Genomic DNA, 23453 nt, shown 5'->3' on the forward strand with positions numbered 1-23453 from the left:
AGCAATTTAAATTCAGTTTTCTTTAAAACAGAACGAGACTTGGCCAGGTACAGTGGCTCATGCCTGTAATCCCATCACTTTGGGAGGCCGAGGCGGGTGGATCATGAGGTCAGGAGATTGAGACTATCCTGGCTAACACGGTGAAACCCCATCTCCACTAAAAATACCAAAAACATTAGCTGGGCATGGTGGTGGGCACCTTTACTTCCAGCTACTCAGGAGGCTGAGGCAGGAGAATGGTGTGAACCCGGGAGGCGGAGCTTGCAGTGAGCCGAGATCGCGCCACTCACTCCAGCCTGGGTGACAGAGCGAGACTCTGTCTCAAGAAAACAACAACAACAACAAAAAACGGAACAAGACTTCATTAGCTGGAAAAGCCCTCATTCAGCCCATCATCCAGTACTTATGAACATGTTTTTTAGCACTGAGTGAATTTATAAGTGAATCAGATATGGCCCTTTTCTTTTTTTTTTTTGAGACAGAGTCTTGCTCTGTCACCCAGGCTGGAGTGCAGTGGTGCAATCTCGGCTCACTGCAAGCTCTGCCTCCCGAGTTCACACCATTCTCCTGCCTCATTCTCCTGGGTAGCTGGGACTACAGGCGCCCGCCACTGCACCCGGCTACTTTTTGTATTTTTAGTAGAGACATGGTTTCACCGTGTTAGCCAGGATGGTCTCGATCTCCTGACCTCGTGATCCGCCCGCCTCGGCCTCCCAAAGTGCTGGGATTACAGGCGTGAGCCACCACGCCCGGCCCAGGCGCAGTTTCTACCCTCGAGTCATCATGTGACACAGCTGCAAGCCAACAATCCTACAAAATGTCAAATGGACTCTACCACGGAAGGGCACAAAGAGCAACGGGAATGTGGGAGGATGGCCCATGTCCACCCACGGCCCCCGGGACGACATCACAGAGGACATGGCAGGTGAGTGGATGCTGAAGAACAAGTAGGAACTTTGGCATGCAAAGGCCCACAGGCCGGGCAGGGAGTCCCCGTCCAAGTGATCCAGGTGGTCTTAGAGTGATGTGGGCAGGGAAGGTGGTGAGAGGCACTTTCTGACATCAAGCAAGGCACCTCTGCATTCTGAAGACGGGCTTGTTCTTAAGCTATGAGCTTGAGATTGACAATGGCTGTGTCTGAGGAAGGAACATGCTGCCCAGCTGTAAGGTCAATTTCTCACCTCTACACTCTTTTCACTTCTCTCTCGAATTAATTCATTTTGTTCTCTTAACTGCTGCTGTTCTTCTTGAAGTGAACAAATTCGGTCTGTTGCAGCTGAAAGCTGATTAAGGAAAATTTTTACAGTTCTTAACATCAAAATTCATCTTATTGTTCAAATTAAAAACATTAATTTGGCATTTTCACAGCTGACAATGTTCACAGGTTCGATATTTTATTTCCTTGTTTTCAACAGGTAATAATACATGGTTCCAAATTCCAAAGACATGAAAATGTATGTAGTAAAATCTCTCCTCCGCCCTTGCCCCTAGCCATCTCTGCCCTCTCCAGATTTTCTCCCTCTACAAAAATGATAGCATACTGCTTAATGTGGACAAAGATTTACAGACACAAAAAATTAGAAACAGCCTGAATGTTCACTATTAGGGAAATAGTTAAATCATAGTGGAAGCATAAAACAAATATGTAGTCAATAAAATGTTTACAAAAGCTTTTAATCACTTGAGAACATACTTCAGATATAATACTAATAGGGAAAAAAGGTCATATGGTATGCTGTCACCTGTACTAAAAAAAATCAACTAGGTTAAAAATGCTTAAGAAAAGATGGAGTGGCCGGGTACAGTGGCTCACACCTGTAATTCCAGCACTTTGGGAGGCTGAGGCTTGAACCCAGGAGTTCGAGACCAGCCTGGGCAACATGGTGAAACCCCATCTCTACAAAAAACACAAAAATCAGCCAGGCACAATGTCTCATGCCTGTAATCCCAGCTACATAGGAGGCTGAGGTGGGAGGATGGCTCGAGCCCAGGAGGCAGAGGTTGCAGTGAGCTGAGATTGTGCCACTGCACTCCAGCCTGGGTGACCAGAGCCTGTCTCAAAAAAGAAAACAGAAAAGATGGGAACAACACATATCAAATAATAAAATGGTGAGAACAGCTGTCCCTTAGTGAAGCCTTATGGGCTTTGGTCCTGACTCTTCTTTCCTTCCAGTTTTTCAGGCTAATGATCAGTAAAAGTCTATTTCAATCACTAGAGGGAGGATTCAAGAATTTGCAGGGAGGAATAAAAACCAAATCATTGGAGATATGCCCGAGAGGACCTCTTCTTCCCCTGGAAGGATTCTCATGGCTGAGGGAAAAGCATAGAGAAGCAGGACGCTGTCAGGGACCTGCCTAAGGAGAGGTTGTCTCAAGAGGCAAGGCAGATGAGTAAACACACAAACCAGCCCCTCCTCATTCCAGCCTCATCATACAGCTTGCAGAGAGGAAGCTGCAGCTGGGGAGAAAGAAGCAAGATCTCCGTCCTTGGTGCTTTGCTGGCTCTCGGCATCATTCGCTAGTGGAGGGACTCAAAGCACTAACTCCTCACCTTCTCTGTCAACAGTGTCTACAACTCCTGAGAATTACTCTCAACTTAGACTCAGAACCCGGCCTGGGGTTTCTACACATAACTGCTGTGCCCAAAAAAACAAACATCAAGGCTTCAAAGGGCGTGTTAGTTGCTCAAAGGGAAGAAGTAGGCAAAAACCATAAGCTAATTCCCATTCTACTCTCTGGAGATGCAGAGAGCACACCCTGAAGAGGGCAATGCTTTTCACTAAGCACATTTCTTTGTTTTGTAATTGAGACAGGGTGTTACTCTGTCTCACTGCAGCCTCTAACTCCTAGGCTCAAGTGATCCTCTCACCTCAGCCTCCTGAGTAGCTGGGGGTACAGGTGTGTGTCACCACACCTAATTTTAAAATTTTTTGTAGAGACAGAGTGTTGCCACGTTGCCCAGGCTGATCTCAAACTCTTGGGCTCAAGCAAGTCTTCTACCTTGGCCTCCCAAAGAGCTGGGATTTACAGGCATGAGCCACCACACTTGGCTGAAGCACATTTTCTATTACAATCATTTGCCTTTAAAGAAAACATAACCTGGCCGGGCGCGGCGGCTCACACCTGTAATCCCAGCACTTTGGGAGGCCGAGGCAGGCAGATCACAAGGTCAGGAGATCGAAACCATCCTGGCTAACATGGTGAAACACCGTCTCTAATAAAAATACAAAAAAAAAAAAAAAAAATTAGCTGGGTGTGGTGGCGGGCGTCTGTAGTCCCAGCTACTGGGAGGTTGAGGCAGGAAGGTCTCTTGAGCCCAGGAGTCTGAGGTTACAGTAAGCTATGACTGCACCACTGCACTCCAGCCTGGGTGACAGAGTGAGACCCTGTCTGAAAAAGCAGAAAACCCCACATAACTCTGTTTAGTTTCAAAAGCTGAATCGGACCTTCATCAAAGCACGCCATCTTGACTGAGAAGTAGTGAATCTGCTCGTGCTAAAATCAAACAACTCGAGTGCTCCCACGTGGCAAGCGTTGCCCTAAGATATTAGTCTTAATCTTTGCAACAGTATTGTAAAGTATGTATTATTACCTAATTTGGAGGTGAGAAAAGTGAGCTCAACCACCGACCTACCTAGCCTGAGGCTCAAAGGCCTGCCTACCATCGTGACTGTGAAGTCTCCAATCCTAAATTCCATGAAGTTTCCCCCATGACACCCCCATCTAAGACGCTGTCTTGAATTTCCTTCTCCTCACACCAATCTGAGCTCCTTTCTTGAAAGCCTGTCAGCGCCGGCGCCTCAGGAGGGAGCAGTCAGCTTTAAGGAGCCTTACACGGCGTCCCTCATTACAGAGGTGGGCTCTGAGGCTCTCCTTTCTGCTGTGACCCACCTCCATGCCGGGGAGGTGTTCCTTCTCAAGCCCCTCTCAGAGCCCTCGTCCTTCTAGGTGGGAGGCCTGGGCAGCCGGGGACTGCCGCCTGTGGAGAGCCTCAGAAGGGCTGAGCGCCCCCTCCTGCTAACAGGAGACAAGATGTGTCCACCAAGGAGCCTGCCGGGCAGCTGGCAGCAAGCTCTCTTCCTGGGCTCAGCCCTCCTTTGTCCTGTCCTTTCATTCTCTCTTCCTAGTGAGAAAGCAAAGAAAGGCCGCACTGTGGGGAGGCTGGTTGCATGCTCCTGAGGCCAAAGCAGAAGGGGTGGGTGAGGATACTTATTCCTGACGACAGAGTCTGTGCTTTCTGGGGCAGCAGGGAGGCACACGGCATCATAGGAAGGGAAGAAAAAGAGGAAGATGCGGCTCCTCCACAACAGAAGCTGGGCTTTTCCAAAGAGCAATTTCCTTCTATGGGATGACTTTGAGGTGATAAAATCTAAGTCACTTAGAACTGGCTTGTGATCAGCTGCAGGGTCTCACTGGGAGCTTCGGACAGGGCAGAACACAGACATTCCCCTGTCCTCTGTGGGGCAACTGGAGGTTAGCAAGCCCCCTTCCTACCAGCAAGAAGCTCTGCTTCCACAGACCGACTACACCATTTCTCTAACCTTGGGTCATTCTGTTTTGTCTAAAAATTTCAATAAAACTTACAAACCTCTTCTTGAAGCTTTGAATTAGTCTTTTCCAAGCCATCTATCTTGGTTTGAAGATCCCCAACTGTACAGCTGTAGAAAATAATAATATTAGGTAAACATAAACTTATAAAAGCTGACTGTTTTCTCAAACTAGAAATAGTAAGACAGATTCCTAGATTTCCTGTATGAAATGGAAAAGCAAACGGTCTCCAATTAACTCAGAGCAGATGAGAATTCTAAATACACATTTGCGACATACTTTTCAATACGTTTTATCCCTAAAATTTAATCTTTCTTGGCCGGGCGGGGTGACTCACGCCTGTAATCCCAGCACGTTGGGAGGCCAAGATGGGAGGATCACGAGGTCAGGAGACAAAGACCATTCTGGCTAACATGGTGAAACCCCGTCTCTACTAAAAATATAAAAAATTAGCTGGGCACGGTGGCGAGCGCCTGTAGTCCCAGCTACTCAGGAGGCTGAGGCAGGAGAATGGCATGAACCTGGGAGGCGGAGCTTGCAGTGAGCGGAGATTGCGCCACTGCACTCCAGCTGGGGTGACAAAGCGAGACTGTGTCTCAAAAAAAAAAAAAAAAAAGAAAAATTTAATCTTTTTTTTTTTTTGAGGCGAAGTCTTGCTCTGTCACCCAGGCTAGGGTGCAGTGGAATGATCTCGGCTCACTGCAACCTCTGCCTCCTGGGTTCAAGCAATTCTCCAGCCTCAGTGTCCCAAATAGCCTAGACTACAGGTGTGTGCCATTGTACCTGGCTAATTTTTGCGTATTTTTAGTAAAGATGAGGTTTTACCATGTTGGCCAGGCTAGTCTTGAACTCCTAACCTCAGGTGAGGCTGCACACCTTGGCCTTCGAAAGTGCTGGGATTATAGGCATGAACCACTGTGACCAGCCTATTTCTTTTTTAGTCATCTGGAAAGAGAGTATTTTTCTCCCAACACAAAAGGTGATAGAAACCAAAATATGTTGGCATTCATATACCTAAAGTAAAATTCATTAACATGGTATTGGTATTTTTGGGTAGAAGGATCCAAGGTGTTATTTTTGTTTGTTTGTTTTGTTTTGATTTTTTTTTGAGAGAGTCTCGCTCTGTCGCCTAGGCTGGAGCGCAGTGGCGCGATCTGTGCTCACTGCAAGCTCTGCCTCCCGGGTTCATGCCATTCTCTTTCCTCAGCCTCCTGAGTAGCTGGGACTACAGGCACTCGCCACCATGCCTGGCTAATTTTTTGTATTTTCACTAGAGACGGGGTTTCACCGTGTTAGCCAGGATGGTCTCGATCTCCTGACCTCGTGATCCACCCGCCTTAGCCTCCCAAAGTGCAGGGATAACAGGCGTGAGCCACCACACCCGGCCCCAAAGTGTTTTTAAATCCCTTTTACACATTCCCCATTTAAAAAATACTCCTTAATAATATGTACTACTTTTTTTTGTTCTTTGTTTTTGAAACAGGGTCTTGCTCTGTTGCCCAGGCTGGAGTGCAGTGGTGTGATCGTGGCTCACTGCAGCCTCGACCTCCAAGGCTCATGATCCTCCCACCTTGGCCTCTCACCGTGCCACCAGGCCCAGCTAATATTTGTATTATTTTTTTTTTTTGTAGAGGTGGGGTTTCACTATGTTGCCCAGGCTGATCTTGAACTCCTGGGCTCAGGTGATCCTCCTCCCGCCCCAGCCTCCCAACCTGCTGAGATTACAGGTGTGAGCTTCTACACCTGGCCTCTAAGCACTTTAAATGCATCAACTCATTTAATCTTCCCCACAATTCAATGAGGTAGATCCTATTGTCAGCCTGTTTGACAGACAAGGCAGCTATAATTTTATACAAAAGAATTCACTCAATTTCACACATCTACAAAGGGGTGCTGGCTTCTGAACCCAGGGAATCTGAGTTTAGAGCCTGCACGTCTGGGCGACAGGCCATGCTGCCAAATACCAGTCCCTGTTGCCAGTGAGTGGGGCACAAAGAAATAAACTTGGCAAGGCTGATGAATCAAGGCTTAGGAACCAGGGGGCAAATATAAAAATACAAAGACACAAAATGAAAAAGGGAAAAAAACCAAAAGATACAGAGGGAGTGAAAAGTTTTAAGAGTATACAATTGTCAATTCTGTGCCAACTTGATAATTCAGAAAATATCCCCAAATTTTGTATCTTTTTTAAAAATATAAATGACTGGCCGGGCACGGTGGCTCACACCTGTAATCCCAGCACTTTGGGAGGCTGAGGTGGGCGGATCACGAGGTCAGGAGATCGAGACCAACCTGGCAAATATGGTGAAACCCCGTCTCTACTAAAAATGCAAAAAATTAGCTGAGTGTGGTGTCAGCCACCTGTGGTCCCAGCTACTCAGGAGGCTGAGGCAGAAGAATGGCGTGAACCCGGGAGGCGGAGCTTGCAGTGAGCCGAGATCGCGCCACTGCACTCCAGCCTGGGTGACAGAGCGAGACTCCGTCTAAAAAAAAAATAATATATATATATATATAAAATTTTAAAATATATATATTTTATATATTTATATATTTTTTGATGAACTAACAAGTAAGTAAAAACTGAAAAGCTAGCAACATATTGCCTCATAAACACTTTGAGCTTCATAAATTCTTTTTTTTTTTTGAGATGGAGTCTCTGTCACCCAGGATGGAGTGCAGTGGTACAATCTCGGCTCACTACAACCTCTGCCTCCCAGGTTCAAGTGATTCTCCTGCCTCAGCCTCGAGTAGCTGGGACTACCGGTGCCCGCCACCACGCCTGGCTAATTTTTGTATTTTTAGTAGAGATGGCCACCATATTGGCCAGGTTGATCTTGAACTCCTGACCTCAGGTGATTCGCCTGCCTCGGCCTCCCAAAGTGCTGGGATTACAATCGCCTGGCTGCTTCATATTTGCAAGGGGCAAATAATGCCCATGATCTAGAAGCCAGCTGTTCACAGGCAAGAGGAAAAGCTCACTAATTCATTTTGCAACACTATATAACCCTCACATGAGGGTGGAGAAAGAAAACTATGAAATTCCCAGCAAGTCAGGTTACATTTTTTTTTTCTTTGAGATGGAGTTTCGCTCTTGTTGCCTAGGCTGAATGCAGTGGTGCAGTCTCAGCTCACCGCAACCTCTGTCTCCTGGGTTCAAGCGATTCTCCTGCCTCAGCCTCCTGAGTAACTGGGATTACAGGCGTGCGCTACCATGCCTGCCTAATTTTGTATTTTTAGTAGAGATGGGGTTTCTCCATGTTGGTCGCGAACTCCCAATCTCAGGTGATCCACCCGCCTCGGCCTCCCAAAGTGTTGGGATTACAGGTATGAGCCACTGCACCCAGCCAGGTTACATATGAAAAGGATAACTGAATTATTAAAACTATATCCTGGCTGGGCAAGGTGGCTCATGCCTATAACCCAGCAGTTGGGAGGCTAACCAGGGAGGATCGCTTGAGGCCAAGAGTTTGAGACCACCTTGGGCAACAAAGTGAGACCCTGTCTCCACAAAAAATAAAAACATTAGCCAGGTGTAGTGGTGCATGCCTATGGTTCCTGTTACTTGGGAGGTTGAGGTGGGCAAGTCACCTGGGCCCCAGGAGGTGGAGGCTGCAGCGAGCCATGATTATACCACTGCACTCCAGCCTGGGTGACAGAGTAAGACCTTGTCTCAAAAAATCCTAATAAAAATAATATGATCAAGTGGTGTTTATCCCTGTGACACAGGAATGGTCCAGTATGAAGAAGTCTATGAATAAAATATACCACATCAGTAGATTAAGGGATAAAAACCATGATTATTTTAATGGACACTAAAAGGCATTTGATAAAATTCAGTATTTCTTATAAATTCTCTCAATAAACTAGGAATTGATCAAAAAACTTCCAAAAAATAGCCAACATCACAGTTAAGCAGAGCCCCAGGCTGGGTGTGGTGGCTCACGCCTGTAATTCTAGCACTTTGGGTGGCTGAGGTGCGAGGATTGTTTGAGCCCAGGTGAGACCAGTCTGGGCAATATGGCAAAGTGCTGTCTCTATAAAAAGTACAGAAACCAGCCAGGAGGGGTGGCGTGCGCTTGTAGTCCCAGCTACTTAGGAGGCTGAGGTGGGAGAATCAATTGCCCGAGCCTGGGAATTCAAGGCTCCAGTGAGCCGAGATCACGCCGCTACACTTCAGCCTGGGCAACAGAGTGAGACCCTGTCAAAAAAAAAAAAAAAAAGAAAAGTGAAAAAAGCCCCAGAGCGATATGTCCCTGACTACACTGGGAGGAACATGCCAGCTTCTTCACCTGACTTTTGGGGCCAGAGAGGCTGCCCCTGTGGAGAACTGTAATGTGCAATGTACCCTCTAACATGTCTCTCCACATTCCCCACGAATACCTCCAAGGATTAGTGTTTCATGAAATACATCCACAGATCTCCAGCAAAAATAAAAAAAAAAAAATCAAGATAAAGATGCTTGTGATCACTAGTACACTGCTCTGGAGGGCCTAGCCCAGTGGTTTTCAACTCTCTTTCCTGGCCTAATGCACTGGGTGCTGTATGCTGATTCCAGCAGCAACAGTGCTTGCCATGAAGGGATTTCCAGCCATGTGGCTGTGGGGCGAGGAGTGGAGAGTCAAGGTTTAATGTAGTTACCTCTCTGTATTATATAACTGCAGAAAGCACAGAATAAAAATTTCCCAAGAGTTTATCAAGAAGAAATCATACTTCTCCAGTTTGTACAAATAAATGTTGCCTGAATGATGACCCTTTTGTCTTGGTTTGGAAACAAGCTATTTATAAGTATGTGGCAACTCAAAGAGGTTCCATGAAACAATGACAGGATACCACGCATGTAACTGTCACACTGAAAACAAAGGAGTCTTACCTCAAGTGCCGGTTAAGCTCTTCCACATAATTTTTTTGATCAAGGACATCAGTAATTCTTTCATGCCTTTCAAAAGAAGCATAAAAAGGGAGAACTTTTTTTATTAATGATTAATACTTTGTAACTGTTCCCCAACCTTCCAATCACCTTGTAGAAGTACCAATGTCTTCAAGAAACCAAGAGACAGCCAGAGCTTAGTAACATCCACAGTCCCAGAGTACAGAGAGCAAAGCCGGCCTGGGGCACGGTAGCCAGCGTCTCCAGGGCCAGGCTGCCAGGGGAGTGGGCTCCCTGCAGACCAAGGTTTCAGGATCAGCAAGCAAGGTGAAAATACCAACCTGCCACATGCAAGTGGCTTTGACACAACCTTTATTATACTGAAGGAAAGGAGCCCACAGGACTTACAAACAAAAGAACTGGCTGGGCGCGGTGGCTGGGACGCCGAGGGGGGTAGGTCATGAAGTCAGGAGATCGAGACCATCCTGGCTAACACAGTGAAACCCCGTCTCTACTAAAAATACAAAAAATTAGCCGGCGTGGTGGAGGGCGCCTGTAGTCCCAGCTACTCGGGAGGCTGAGGCAGGAGAACTGCTTGAACCCGGGAGGTGGAGGCCGAGATCGCACCACTGCACTCCAGCCTTGGCAACAAGAACGAAACTCTGTCTCAAAAAAGAAAAAGGAATATATTTTGTTCCTTTGAAGTATTTGGCCTAATATGAAATAAAAGAATATATTTTGTTTAAATTTCAAGTGGGTGAGCCCTTGTACTTAGGGGATGCATGAAGCTTTAGTGTGGTTCCTGCCCGTCCATTCTTTGGTAAGGTGCACTGCCAGGCACTGAGACCAGGAGAGTCCTCGGGAAGACATGGAAGGGCAGGTGACATATGTGCGAGGTGAAATATTCAAACGCAATCGCAGGGTTTACAGTGAAAAACCCCTCCCATGCCTGCCTCCACAGGTAACCACTACTGTAAGGCTGATATGCCACTCTAGAAATGTTCCATGAATACATATGGAAGTAAAACACATGTATGTATATCCTTTTTTATTATAACATAAATGGGGCCAGGCGCAGTGGCTCATGCCTGTAATCCCAGCACTTTGGGAGGCTGAGGTGGGAGGATTATCTGAGGTCGGAAGTTCGAGACCAGCCTGACCAACATGGAGAAACCCCATGTCTACTAAAAAACAAAATTAGCCTTGCATGGTGGTGCATGCCTGTAATCCCAGCTACTCAGGAAGGTTGAGGCAGGAGAATCGCTTGAACACGGGAGGTGGAGGTTCTGGTGAGCCAAGATCGTGCCACCACACTCTAGCCTGGTCAACAAGAGCGAAACTCAGTCTCAAAGAAACAAAACAAAACAAAACAAAACAAAATATATATATATATAAATGGCAGTATGTTATACATAGTTGTTATTATTTTTTTTTCTCCTGGGTAACTTATTTTAAAAGAATACCCTTGTTAACAAGGGTGAGGGAGAGCTTCATAATGGCATAAAAAGACATCTAGGCCTGGCGCGGTGGCTCACACCTGTAATCTCAGCACTTTGGCAGGCCAAAGCAGGCCGATCACCTGAGGCCAGGAGTTCGAGACCAGCCTGGCCAACATGGTGAAACCCCATCTCTACTAAAAATACAAAAAAAATTAGCCGGGCATGATGGTGAATGCCTATAATCCCAGCTACTCGGGAGGCTGAGGTGGAAGAATAGCTTGAACCGGGGAGGCAGAGGTTGTAGTGAGCAGAGATTGCACCACTGCACTCCAGCCTGGGTGACAGAGCGAGACTCCATCTTAAACAAAACAAAACAAAAATCTAAAACACTATGATTAAAGAACAAGTCCAAGGGCAACTTATATAATACTATCCCATTTATATTTGAACAAATGGTAAAGCAAAATACATGACCAACAAACAAATACCTGCAAGGCATTAAACAGTCTTCCTCTGAGGGGAAGAATGGGATTGACATGGAGGCAAGCGGACAGTGTGAATGGGGAAATTTCACCTGTACACTCTATTCTTCTGCAGAGCCAAATTCCTTAAACAATGAGAATAATGCATTGCTTCTGTACTTAAAAATAACTAAACAAAATCTAAAATCTCAAAGCAAAAACAAGGAAAGTGTTCTTTGCCAAATATTTTTTTTTTGCTGCAGAGAAGAGCCTCATTACCCGTTCTGCAGGCGGGGAACACCACCCAGGGTGCGCCCCTCCAACCCCAGCGCGCCTACTGCCTCTGCCGGCCCCACTGCCAGTGTGGAGAGAGGCCACACCTAACCTGCCCAGCCCACCCCCACCCTCCCCTCCTGCCCCACCACTCCTGGCTTCAGGGCCTCCACTAGTCTTCGGCAATTTCCATCCGGAGACCTGGCGCTCGGCTAGGCCGGAAGACCTGCCTTTGCCAGAATTTTATTAAAAATGTGACGTGGCCAAGCGCGGTGGCTCACGCCTGTAATCCCAGCACTTTGGGAGGCCGAGGCGGGCAGATCACGAGGTCAGGAGTTTGAGACCAGCCTGGCCAATACAGTGAAACCCCATCTCTACTAAAAATACAAAAATTAGCTAGGCGTGGTGGTGTGCACCTATAGTCCCAGCTACTCAGGAGGCTGAGGCAGGAGAATCGCTTGAATCCCGGAGGCGGAGGTTGCGCTGAGTGGAGATTGTGCCACTGGATTCCAGCCTGGGCAACAGAGCCAGACTTGGTCTCAAAAAAAAAAAAAAAAAAAAAAAAAAAAAGTGACGTACAACACAGTACTTACTCCTTCCCACCATCAAGATCCTGCACATCCTTAAGGTAGAGGGAAAAATCTATTACTCCAACCTAAATGAAATAAAATGCACAAGTTTAAATAAAATGTCCTATTTTTCATAAACCTTACAACCTTTGAAATTCAGGGTATTTACATTCTTATCTCTTTCCTAGGAACATTTAGTTAGGTCAACCAGCTCTATGAAGTGGCAATCAATTGAACAAACCAAAAAAACCTAACCCTACCACCTTCTAGAAGAAAAACTTACTAAGTATCAGATTTCAGAGACTATTCTGAAATTTCACGGCCTAGTTTAGTTTTCTGTTTATTCAATAATCACATTGTTTACAAAGATCAACAAAATTATTTGTGTACAAAGTAATTATAATAAAAAAAGATATGGATCTCTAAACTGGTGACCTTAACTGACATTTCTGAGTCTTTCTTCCCCCAGATCTTGGTAAAATGGTCTAATCAGTATTTCAGGAAAGTTCTCCACCCCTTAGGTACAAGGGAGAACCAAGACCCCTTACACATCTGAACATCAATGGCTTTGCAAAGAAATAAAGCACTTGAAAATGAGTGAGGTCATTCTTATGTGAAATGCAGGAAAATTGGGTGCACCCTAAATGTTCATCAATAAAGTTGAAATCAATCATGTTACAGCCATATCACAGAACCGATGCAACTATAACGAAGAATGCAGTCGATACGTTTGCAGTCATATAGAAAAGCTGGGTCCAGTGGCTCATGCCTGTAATCCCAGCACTTTGGGAGTCTGAGGCGGGTGGATGGCTTGGACTCAGGAGTTCAAGACCAGCCTGGGCAACACAGTGACCCTGTGTCCACAAAAATACAAAAATTAGCTGGGTGCAGTGGTACATGCCTGTAGTCCCAGCTACTTGGGAGGCTGAGGTGAGAGGATTGCTTGAGCCCAGGAGGTTGAGGCTGCAGTGAGCTGAGATCATGCCACTGCACTCTAGCCTGGGTGACAGAGAGAGACAGTGTCTTAAAAAACCAACCAACCACCCAACAAACAAACCAAAAAAACCCAACAAAACTACAGGATACAATTTCAAGTCAAAGAATAATATGTACAATCTCATTATAACAATCCTACTTATGTTGCAACCAAGGCTATGTGTAATGGTTCTAACACATGTCTGCAACCTCTGACACACCTACCAAAAGGAATCTATATTTCCAGCCTTCAACTCTGGGAGGTCTTAGTGCCTGTCTTGATGAGTAAAATGCAGTAGAAATGATGCCGTGTAACTTCTGCAGGTAGGTTAAAAAGGGCAATACAGCTTCCACCCAGCTCTTTCTCGAGGCATACGCATTTGAAGTTCTGAGCTTTCATGTAAAAAGTCTTGACTTCCCTGAAGCCACAATGCTGGAGACCACATACACAGAGAGATGTCCAAGAAACCCCTGCCATTCCAGCCCCCAGCTCCTTGGTCTCAGCACGGCAGACAGATGTGGGAGAGAGCAAGCCTTCAGGTGATTCCAGCCCCAGCCACCCCAACTGTAATCACATGCGCTCTGGAACAAGAACCAACCAGCTGAACCCAGTCCGCCCCCAGCTGTGAAAGACACTGTGATTGTTACGGCTGAAGTGCTATTGCTGACTTGTTACACAGTAATAGAAGATCAGAAAAGATTTAATTTAAAACAATGTGAACATAAATGTGTAGAAAAAGTAGAAAAGCTTCCAGAAAAATTTCCCCCAGAATCTTTACCATTACCTGTGGGAAAGGGAGAAGGACTGGGGCTGGGATGGGGGATTGGGTGAGGAGGTTCATCTCTTTTCATCTCGTGTACTTTGGTATTGCCTAACTTTTTTCAACAAGCAAGTATTTCTTTTATAATAAAAAAAAATCATAAAAAAATGCAGCCGGAAAAAAAACCAACAACAGAAAGATGAGAAAGAATTAATACCCAAAGCAAAAATTAATAGATTAGAAAGCAAATAAAGCCCTACTCCCAAAGTAGAATTGATAAATAAGAGAGCTGGTTTGTCAAAGTTCAACCAAGTAGACAAATTTCTACTAAGCGTGATCCACATTTAGAATACACATTATAAATGAGAACAGTGAGATTTTTCAAAAGCTGTAAGAGAATACCTTCATACAACTCTAGCTTAACAGATATGAATGAAATGGTTTCTAAAAAAATTATAAATGACTTTAAAAATTGTCTTAAGACTTAGGAAACCCATAAATTGATCAAAACTAAGCTAAAAGTTAAAGTGATCAAAGAACAAAGACCAAAAAAGGCATAAGGGTGAAGTGCTCATACCAGTAAGTTCTAGCAAGCCTGCACAGAAAAAGTAATTCCTGATCTAATCAACTGTGGTAGAAAACAAGAAAAGGAAGGCTATTTTCAAGTTTATTTTAGTTTTATGTGTTTTTTTTTTTTTGAGACGGAGTTTTGCTGTTGCCCAGAGTGGAGTGCAATGGCGCGATCTCAGCTCACTGCAGCCTCTGCCTCCCAGGTTCCAGTGATTCTTCTGCCTCAGCCTCCTGGGTAGCCCGGATTATAGGCACACACCACCATGCCCAGCTAATTTTTGTATTTTTGGTAGAGATGGGGTTTCACCATGTTGGTCAGGGTGGTCTCGACCTCCTGATCTTGTGATTTGCCCACTTCAGCCTCCCAAAGTACTGGGATTATAGGTGTGAGCCACTGTACCCAGCCTTCTAATTTATGAGGCTAATATAATTCTGACACCGAAAGGTGGCAAAGGCAGTATAGAAAATTCAGAATAGTTTCACTTACAAGCAGAGACACAAAAATTCCAAACAGTAAACATATGAAATCCAGGAGTTTACAATGATCAAGTGGGGATTATTTTAGAAATTCAGGGATAGTATTCAATAAGAAACCTATGGATTAATTCAATTATAATTATGGGTTAAAAACAGGTATGACATGTTGATAGATCCAAAAAAAGTATTTGACCACATTTAACATTCATCTCTAATAAAAACACAAAGTAGGCCAGGCACGGTGGCTCATGCCTGTAATCCCAGCACTTTGGGAGGCTGAAGTGGGCAGATCATGAGGTCAGGAGTTCAAGACCAGCCTGGCCAACATAGTGAAACCCCATCTCTACTAAAAATACGAAAAATTAGCCGGGCGTGTTGACAGGTGCCTGTAATCCCAACTACTCGGGAGGCTGAGGCAGGAGAATCACTTGAACGCGGGAGGCGGAGGTTGCAGTGAGTGGAGACTGCGCCATTGCACTCCAACCTGGGCAACAGAGTGAGACTCCATCTCAAAGAAAAGAAAAAACAAAACAACAACAACAAAACACAAAGTAAACTGGAGTGGAATAGCACTCTCTAAACATGAGACATGGCATCCCTCAGACATCGGCAGCAAACATGTATACTTTATGGCAACACACTATAGGCACTGTCATTCAAGACAGCACTAGACCAGAATGCTCACCACGTCTATTAATTAATTAAAATCTCAATGGAGTTTTTATTCTGGAATTTGACAAAATGTTCAAGTTCATCTGGCAGAACGGATGGCCCAGAAATATCTGAAACAAAACTATAGTAGAGTAGGCAGGTACTTAACAGAGTCTAGAATATACTATGTGGCTCCAGTCGTTAAAACAATGTGCCACTGGCATAGAAACAGAGATTCAGATTTCCAACAGAAGAGTCCAGAAATAAACGAATGCATATTATGGATATTTCACATATGATAAAAGTGGAATTTCAAATTAGTAGAAAAAAAATACATTACATGATGATACTGCGAAAACTGGTTAACTATTTATAAAAGAAATTTAGATTCCTACTTCACACTATGCCAAAACAAATGGCAAAAATGTGTAAAATTTACACATTTTTTACACATAAGGTGTGTAAAAAATTACCCAGGTGGAAGCAGAAGGCCTTGGCCTAGCCCTCCAGGGTCCCAGACTGTGGAGATTGGAGGGGCAGGTCTGGCCTTTTCTGGGTCAGCACAGGGTACCAAGGTAGGGGTACAAGCTCACTATCCATTGGCCAGCCTAGTTCCAGTATTCAAGGAATACTGAGGAAGTATCCCTTGTCATCCACATTGGGCTTCACTGTTGCTACCAGGCTTCCAGCCAGTGAGACAAACTTCCCCGTGTTTGACCACGCACTGGAAGGCCTGGCCCCGCCGCAGAGCCTCAGCCATGGAGCACCCCACAGGCAAATCAGTAGCAGTTATCTGGCAAAGGTCACCCTTGCCATCGATGATAAAGAGGCAGGGTAGGAACACCCTCATGGGTTTTCAGCACACCGTAATCCTCAGACAAGCTTCCCATCATGTCAGCAGGTGGGAGATGCTTGGGGGCCCAGGGCTCCCTACTTCTGGGGGTTGTTGATCCAAGCCAGGTGGGTGAACTAAGTCCACCGAGACACCCAGCACTTTGCAGCCCAGCTTGTGGAAATCCTCGGCAAGGTCACTGAAATTCAGCGATGCTCTCTGTGGGCCATAGAAAAGTGAAGTCGAGAGGGTACAAAAAGAGGACGACGTATTTTCCTTCGTAGCCCACAGCTTCACCTCCTGGAAGGCGCCATCCACCAGGGCAGTGGCCTTGAAGTCAGGGGCTGGCTTTCCGAGCTGTGACTGACCAGAGGCCATGACTGAAAGCTCTGGGGGTAAAGGCTGGACAGACGGACAAACACACGCATGGACCTGCGTTCCGGCGCCCCACATTCGATTTTAAAAGTTAGGGTAATCTTTAGATAGGGAAGGACCTTCACAGCACAATCCCTTAGAAGGTATAAAGGAAACACCTGCTAAATCTGGTTGCCAAAAATTAAAAATAAAAAATGTACAGGGCACACCACCCTGGAGAAACCAGAAAAAAAAAATTATAACAAATAATTCTGAAGAAAGGTCAATGTGCTTAGCCTTTAATAAAGAAGCAGAGAAAGAAAACTCAAAAATGGACCAAGTATGAAAAGATGATCACAAATGCTAAACCCCCAGTGGCAAATAAAACACAAAAATACTTGTAAATTCGAGATGATGAGTTGTTTTGTCCATGAGACAGAAAAAGACCAAGAATGCTCACCACATCCAGCGTCAGGAGGAAATAGGCCCCCGTGCTGCTGGTGGGTGGACATCACAAAGACCTTTCTGGAGGCCGGTTTTACATTATCCAGCAAAATGCAGGCTGTATACTTTGACACAACAACCCCAAATTTATGCTAACGAAATAAATGGACAAGAGTACAGAGAACTTTAAGGATGTCTATAATATTGGTGGTTTTTTTTTCCAGACAGAGTCTGGCTCTGTTGCCCAGACTGGAGTGTATGGTAGTGGCATGATTATAGCTCACTGCAGCCTTTATCTCCCAGGCTCAAGCAATCCTCCTGCCTCAGTCTCCAGAGTAGCTGGGATGACAGGCAGCACACCACCATGCCTGGCTAATTTTTTTTATTTTTGGTAGAGACAAGGTCTCATTATGTTGTCTGGGCTGGTCTCAAATTCCTGGGCTCCAGTGATCCTCCTACCTTAGCCTCCCGAAGTGTTGGAATTACAGGCGTGAGCCACGTGCCCAGCAATAATACTGTCACAATATGGAAACAATCTAAATTAATAAGGTACTGGTTACATAATGGTACATTAAAAAATGAAAACTACATAGTCATTTAAAATGGTTTATGTCTGTTATTGAGAACTGTGTAGAACATATTGTTACGTTTTTAAAAATTACAAGATGGTGTGCTTAAAATAATCATAGTTTGGTTTCACAAAAAAAGAAACCCTCCAAACATCTCACTCTAAAATACACAAACATACACACACACACATGCATGCACACACCTTTACTCATGTGCTGGAAGGATGTATACCACAACGTAACCCTGAATTATCTGTCTCAGAGTAATGAGAATACGTGTGATGTTTAGTGGCTTTTCAAAAATACTTCTCTGAATTCAAAAAAAGATATTTTTCAACATGCAAAGACAATCAAACTTTTTTTTTTTAAAGGGAGGAGAGGTTACAAAAAAACATTGACCTGCATATGGAGGGATCAGGGAATCTTTAGGTTCATCAAACACAATACAGGAAAAAGGCTGGGAATTTTGCTAGACAGTGTAAAATAATCTTTTTTTCTTAGCAGTGGCCCAGCCACAGCTGCGGATGCCCTGAAGAGGGGGTGGAAGTGAGGAATGGGTTAGGGTGCCTATTCCCCCTCACACATTTACAGTCCCTGCCACCAGGAGTTTAGGCCCTGGCTCTGGTTACCAGCTCCCATGCAGGAAGAAAGCCCATTCCAAGAGGGCTGTCCTTCCCACAGAGCACTCTACACCTTACTGGTTACCCTCATTAGCGCCATTTTATCAACCTGACTTCCCAATCTCTCCTGACTCTACCTTCCTACTCCCCATCCAGCCTTGCGGGACTTCTAGACTAGACTCAAGGCTTTTTTTTGAGACAGTCTTGCTCTGTCGCCCAGGCTAGAGTGCAGTGGCGTGATCTCGGCTCACTGCAAGCTCCACCTCCAGGGTCCACGTCATTCTCCTGCCTCAGCCTCCCGAGTAGCCAGGACTATAGGTGCCCACCATCACGCCTGGCTAGCTTTTTGTATTTTTAGTAGAGACGGGGTTTCACCATGTTAGCCAGGATGGTCTCGATCTCCTGACCTCATCATCCACCTGCCTTGGCCTCCCAAAGTGCTGGGATTACAGGTGTGAGCCACCGCGTCCGACCTCAAGTATTTTGCTATATCTATTCCTGGCCACTTCTAACTCATAACCTGAGTGGCTGCTAGATGGAGCTTTCTCAAACCCAGGCATGATCATTTCAGTATATTTCTTAAAAACTTCCAACAGCTTCCCAAAGCTCAGGATAAAGGGGGATAAAAGCTACACCCTTCAGGCCAGGTGCGGTGGCTCACACCTGTAATCCCAGCACTTTGGGAGGCTGAGGTGGACGGATCACAAGGTCAGGAGATTGAGACCATCCTGACTAACACGGTGAAATGCCATCTCTACTAAAACAAAACAAAACAAAACAAAAAAACCAAAATAAATTAGTCAGACGTGGTGGCGGGCGCCTGTAGTCCCAGCTACTCGTGAGGCTGAGGCAGGAGAATGGCGACAACCTGGGAGGCGGAGCTTGCAGTCAGCCGAGATCGCACCACTGCACTCCAGCTACACCCTTCAGCATAGCACCCATGGCCTCACAACCAGGCCCAGCCTCCACTTTCACCTCAGCCACGGAGCATCCTCTGCTACAGCTACGGAGAGCTGTCTGCCTGTTCCCACACCTGCCAAGCTTTCCAAGTGTACCTCTGGCTATGCAACTTCTTCACCCTTCCGAGACCTTCCCCGCTGCTTCCCCACCTGCCCCTGGCCGGTCCTCTACCAGTGGGCTCTTTGCCATCTGCCCTTCTTTGGGTTCAGTACCTGCCTGCAGATCATACGTAAAGTCCCTGGCTAATGAAAGTGTTCCGTCTAGAGCCAAAATTCCATTTTTACCTGAGAATCCAAGTCTTCTCCTTTTAAGCAGAGATTGGCATCGAGAACATTGAGTCCCACCAGCAGACCGACAATCACCATCCCTTCTTCCTCCATCATTAAAGCCTCAGGCTCATAGAACTCGCTACAAGAGATGGACAGGACAGCCGGATGCTCAGCAACAGCTTCACCATCCCCACTCCTTCCCCACCCTGAACTGCCTTTTCAACTGTGCCCTGGAGCCAGAAGATACTGCTGTGGATTTCCTCCCTCCCTTTCATTTCCCTTCACTGCTTCAACGGCTGCTTTTTCTCCCTTCCTCTCTTCTTTTCCTGTGGCTTAGAATGGGCTAGTCCCTCCTGCTGTCTAAAGTGAACTCCTCCATGCAGACCCTGGACCCTGGTTCTCCTCATCTCCTCTTGACTCCTATCACTCTCCCCTCCTGTGTCTCCACTGGCTCCTCGTCTGTGTTGATATGAACTACTTCTCCACTTATGTCCATATAAACAGGAAATGGGATCCCACATCCAAGCATAACACTCCTCCTTCTTGCGTCCCACGGAGCAACATCTGCTGCTTTACTTCCTTATTGCCCAGTCCTTGTGACCATTTGCGGGCGGGGGGTCCATCCCCTGCCTGATACTGCTCTGGTCAGCGATGACTTGCTCATGTAACAAATCCAGTGGCATCCAGGCCACTGTGTGTGTGCGCATAAGAACTTTTCTCTTATTAGTTCATTAATAAAGTGAGGAATATGGTAATTACCCTGATTTGATCATTATATAGTGTATACATGCACACAGTATCCCACAAATACGTATAATTTTGTATCGATTATAAATAAAAAATTAATTGAAAAAGAATTAGTTCATTAGAACAAAATCTGTAACTCAAACTTACTCAGTGTAACTGTACTCAGAGTATGTGAAATATTGTAAATCAGTATTTGTCATGTAAAGATATGTTCAATAATGAGCCATGCCTTGAAAACACTGAAAAGCTTGGGTTTTAGGCTATGCTGTAAAATATGTTTCTCAATTACAACAGAGGTTTAACTCTGGAAAGAGTCCTCCCTTGTAAATCACCATAGTCTAGAGAAAATTCCTTTTATAATGTTTGCTTAGTTATAAATATGAAAAATGAACCAGTCATAAATTTCCATAAATATTATATACTTATTTTATTTTTTTATTTTGAGACAGAGTCTCGCTCTGTTGCCCAGGCTGGAGGTACAGTGGTGTGATATTGGCTCACTGCAACCTCTGCTTCCTGGGTTCAAGCAATCCTCCTGCCTCAGCCTCCCGAGTAGCTGGGATTATAGGCATATGCCACCATGCCCAGCTAATTTCGCATTTTTAGCAGAGATGGGGTTTTACCATGTTGTCCAGGTTGTTTTTGAATTTCTGACCTCAAGTGATCAGCCTGCCTTGGCCTCCCAAAGTGCTGGGATTACAGGCATGAGCCACCACACTTGGCTGATACACTTATTTTAATTCAAAATGATCTACAGAACTATGTTCTAATTATTATTTTTTTGAGGAGGACTCTCACTCTGTCACCCAGGCTGGAGTGCAATGGTGCGATCTTGGCTCATTGCAAATTCCGCCTCCCAGGTTCATGTGATTCTCCTGTCTCAGCCTCCCGAGTAGCTGGGATTATAGGCATGCATCACTACGCCCAGCTAATTTTTGTATTTTTAGTAGAGATAGAGTTTCACCATGTTGGCCAGGCTGGTCTTGAACTCCTGACCTTGTCATCTGCCCACCTCAGCTTCCCAAAGTACTGGGTTTACAGGTGTGATCCACTGCGCTCGGCCTATTATTATTTATTTTTAGATGGAGTCTTCCTCTGTCGTCCAGGCGGGAGTGCAGTGGCGCGATGTTGGCTGTCTGTAACCTCCGCCTCCTGCGTTCAAGCGATTCTCCTGCCTTAGCCTTCTGAGTAGCTGGGATTACAGGCACCCGCCACCACATCTGGCTAATTTTTGTATTTTTAGTAGGGACGAGATTTCACCATGTTGGCCATGGTGGTCTTAAACTCCGGACCTCAAGCAATTCACCTGCCTTGGCCTCCCAAAGTGCTGGGATTACAGGCGTTGAGCCACCACACCTGGCCTACGTTCTAATTATTTACCAAGCAAAAGATAAGCAAACCTAGTTGATGAAATACCTTAAGAGATGTTTATTGTCTATAAGCACTTTCAGATAATCTGCCAGTTTCTTTTGCATGAGTGCAAGATAAAGCCAAGCTCGGCCTCTTCCCACAGCTGTCCTAGAATTCAAACAGAGCATCAAACTATTGTGACATAACAACAACAAACACAGAAAAGAAACCTGATTTAGCTAGGGAGATACATAGGAAACACACCCTTGTAAATGCAGAGGATACTCTAAGAATGGATGTTTGGGGGTGGGGAGGGAGGCACGTGGCCTGGGCAGGCATCGAAAATGGCTCACCACACACCTTTGAGTACTATTACAAATACAGTTAGATAATGCTTTGCTTATAGTCATAAAATATCACAGGAAAATATCAGGTTAGATTTGTGTAATGGATAAACATTCTTTCAAAAGACTAATGGAGAACTTAGTGCTTGCTAAAGTGTTGAAGCTTATAAAATCTCCAAGGGGTTAGCTCAAAGGTACAATTTTTTTCTTTTTTTTTTTTCCGAGATAGTCTTGCTCTGTCACCCAGGCTGGAGTGCAGTGGTGCAATCTCAGCTCACTGCAACCTCCACCTCTTGGGTTCAAGCAATTCTTGTGGCTCAGCCTCCCGAGCAGCTGGGATTACAGGCGTGCGTCACCACGCCTGGCTAATTTTTGTGTTTTCAGTAGAGATAGGGCTTTGTCATGTTAGCCAGGCTGGTCTCAAATTCTTGGCCTCCCAAAGTGCTGGGATTACAGGCATGAGCAACTGCACCTGGCCTTAAAGGTACAATTTTATGTTTTATTATTAATTGTGGTAAAATACACAGAACATAAAATTTACCATCTTAACCATTTTTAATCTTACAGTTAAGTAGTGTTAAGTACATTCACAATGTTGTGGAACCAATTTTTTTTTTTTTTTTTTGTGATGAAGTCTCACTCTGTCACCCAGGTTGGAGTGCAGTGGCACAATCCTGGCTCACCATTGTGATCTCAGCTCATTGCATCCTCTACCTCAAGGGATCAAGCAATTCTCATGTCTACATGCCTCCTGAGTAGCTGGGATTACAGGCACCCGCCACCACACCCAGCTAATTCTTGTATTTTTAGTAGAGATGGGGTTTCTACCATCTACCATGTTGGCCAGGCTAGGCTCGAAAGCCTGACCTCAAGTGATCCGCCCACCCTGGCCTCCCAAAGTGCTGGGATTACAGGTGTGAGGCACTGCGCCCAGCCCCAATCTTGAAGGTGTAATTTTTCTGTATTCTAGCATTATCTCCAGAGAAGCAGAAAAGAAAGAAGAGGAAAAAAAAGAAAAGAAAGAAAGAACAGGCCTGCATTAAACATTAAAAGAATAAAGGCCTCTTAAGTGCTGCTTGGTGAGACTGTAAACTTTACAATTTCCTGTTTTTTTTTTTGGAGATAGGGTCTTGCTCAGTCATCCATGCTGCTGTGCAATGGCATGATCATGGCTCCCTGCAGCCTGGAACTCCAGGCTCAAGTGATAATCCTGTGTTAAGCCTCGGAGTAGCTGAGACCATAGGCACGCGCTACCACACCCAACTAATGTTTTTTTTTTGTAGAGATGGGGTTTCGCCATGTTGTCCAGGCTGGTTTCAAATTCCTGGGCTCAAGCATTCTTCCCGCCTCAGCCTCTCAAAGTGTTGGGATTA

General features: G+C 45.3%; 1 protein-coding gene and 1 pseudogene across 2 annotated transcripts in view; both read right to left on the bottom strand.

The window, feature by feature from the left end:
- Nucleotides 1-23453, bottom strand: part of RUFY1 (RUN and FYVE domain containing 1) — a 64198-nt gene that overhangs the window by 28807 nt on the left and 11938 nt on the right. The window contains exons 4-9 of one of the 2 annotated variants that reach the window (XM_023193657.2): nucleotides 21803-21904; nucleotides 19655-19778; nucleotides 12182-12243; nucleotides 9419-9484; nucleotides 4589-4658; nucleotides 1182-1283 (exon numbers count right to left, since the gene is read on the bottom strand). In XM_023193657.2, the coding sequence (XP_023049425.1) occupies nucleotides 1182-1283; nucleotides 4589-4658; nucleotides 9419-9484; nucleotides 12182-12243; nucleotides 19655-19778; nucleotides 21803-21904 (526 nt within the window). The remainder of the gene's footprint in view (nucleotides 1-1181; nucleotides 1284-4588; nucleotides 4659-9418; nucleotides 9485-12181; nucleotides 12244-19654; nucleotides 19779-21802; nucleotides 21905-23453) is intronic. The other variant, XM_023193658.2, reaches the window with a different exon arrangement.
- Nucleotides 15552-16968, bottom strand: LOC111527415 (annotated as a pseudogene).

Source organism: Piliocolobus tephrosceles, chromosome 4 (assembly GCF_002776525.5).
Source record: "Piliocolobus tephrosceles isolate RC106 chromosome 4, ASM277652v3, whole genome shotgun sequence".
Lineage (NCBI taxonomy): Eukaryota > Metazoa > Chordata > Mammalia > Primates > Cercopithecidae > Piliocolobus > Piliocolobus tephrosceles.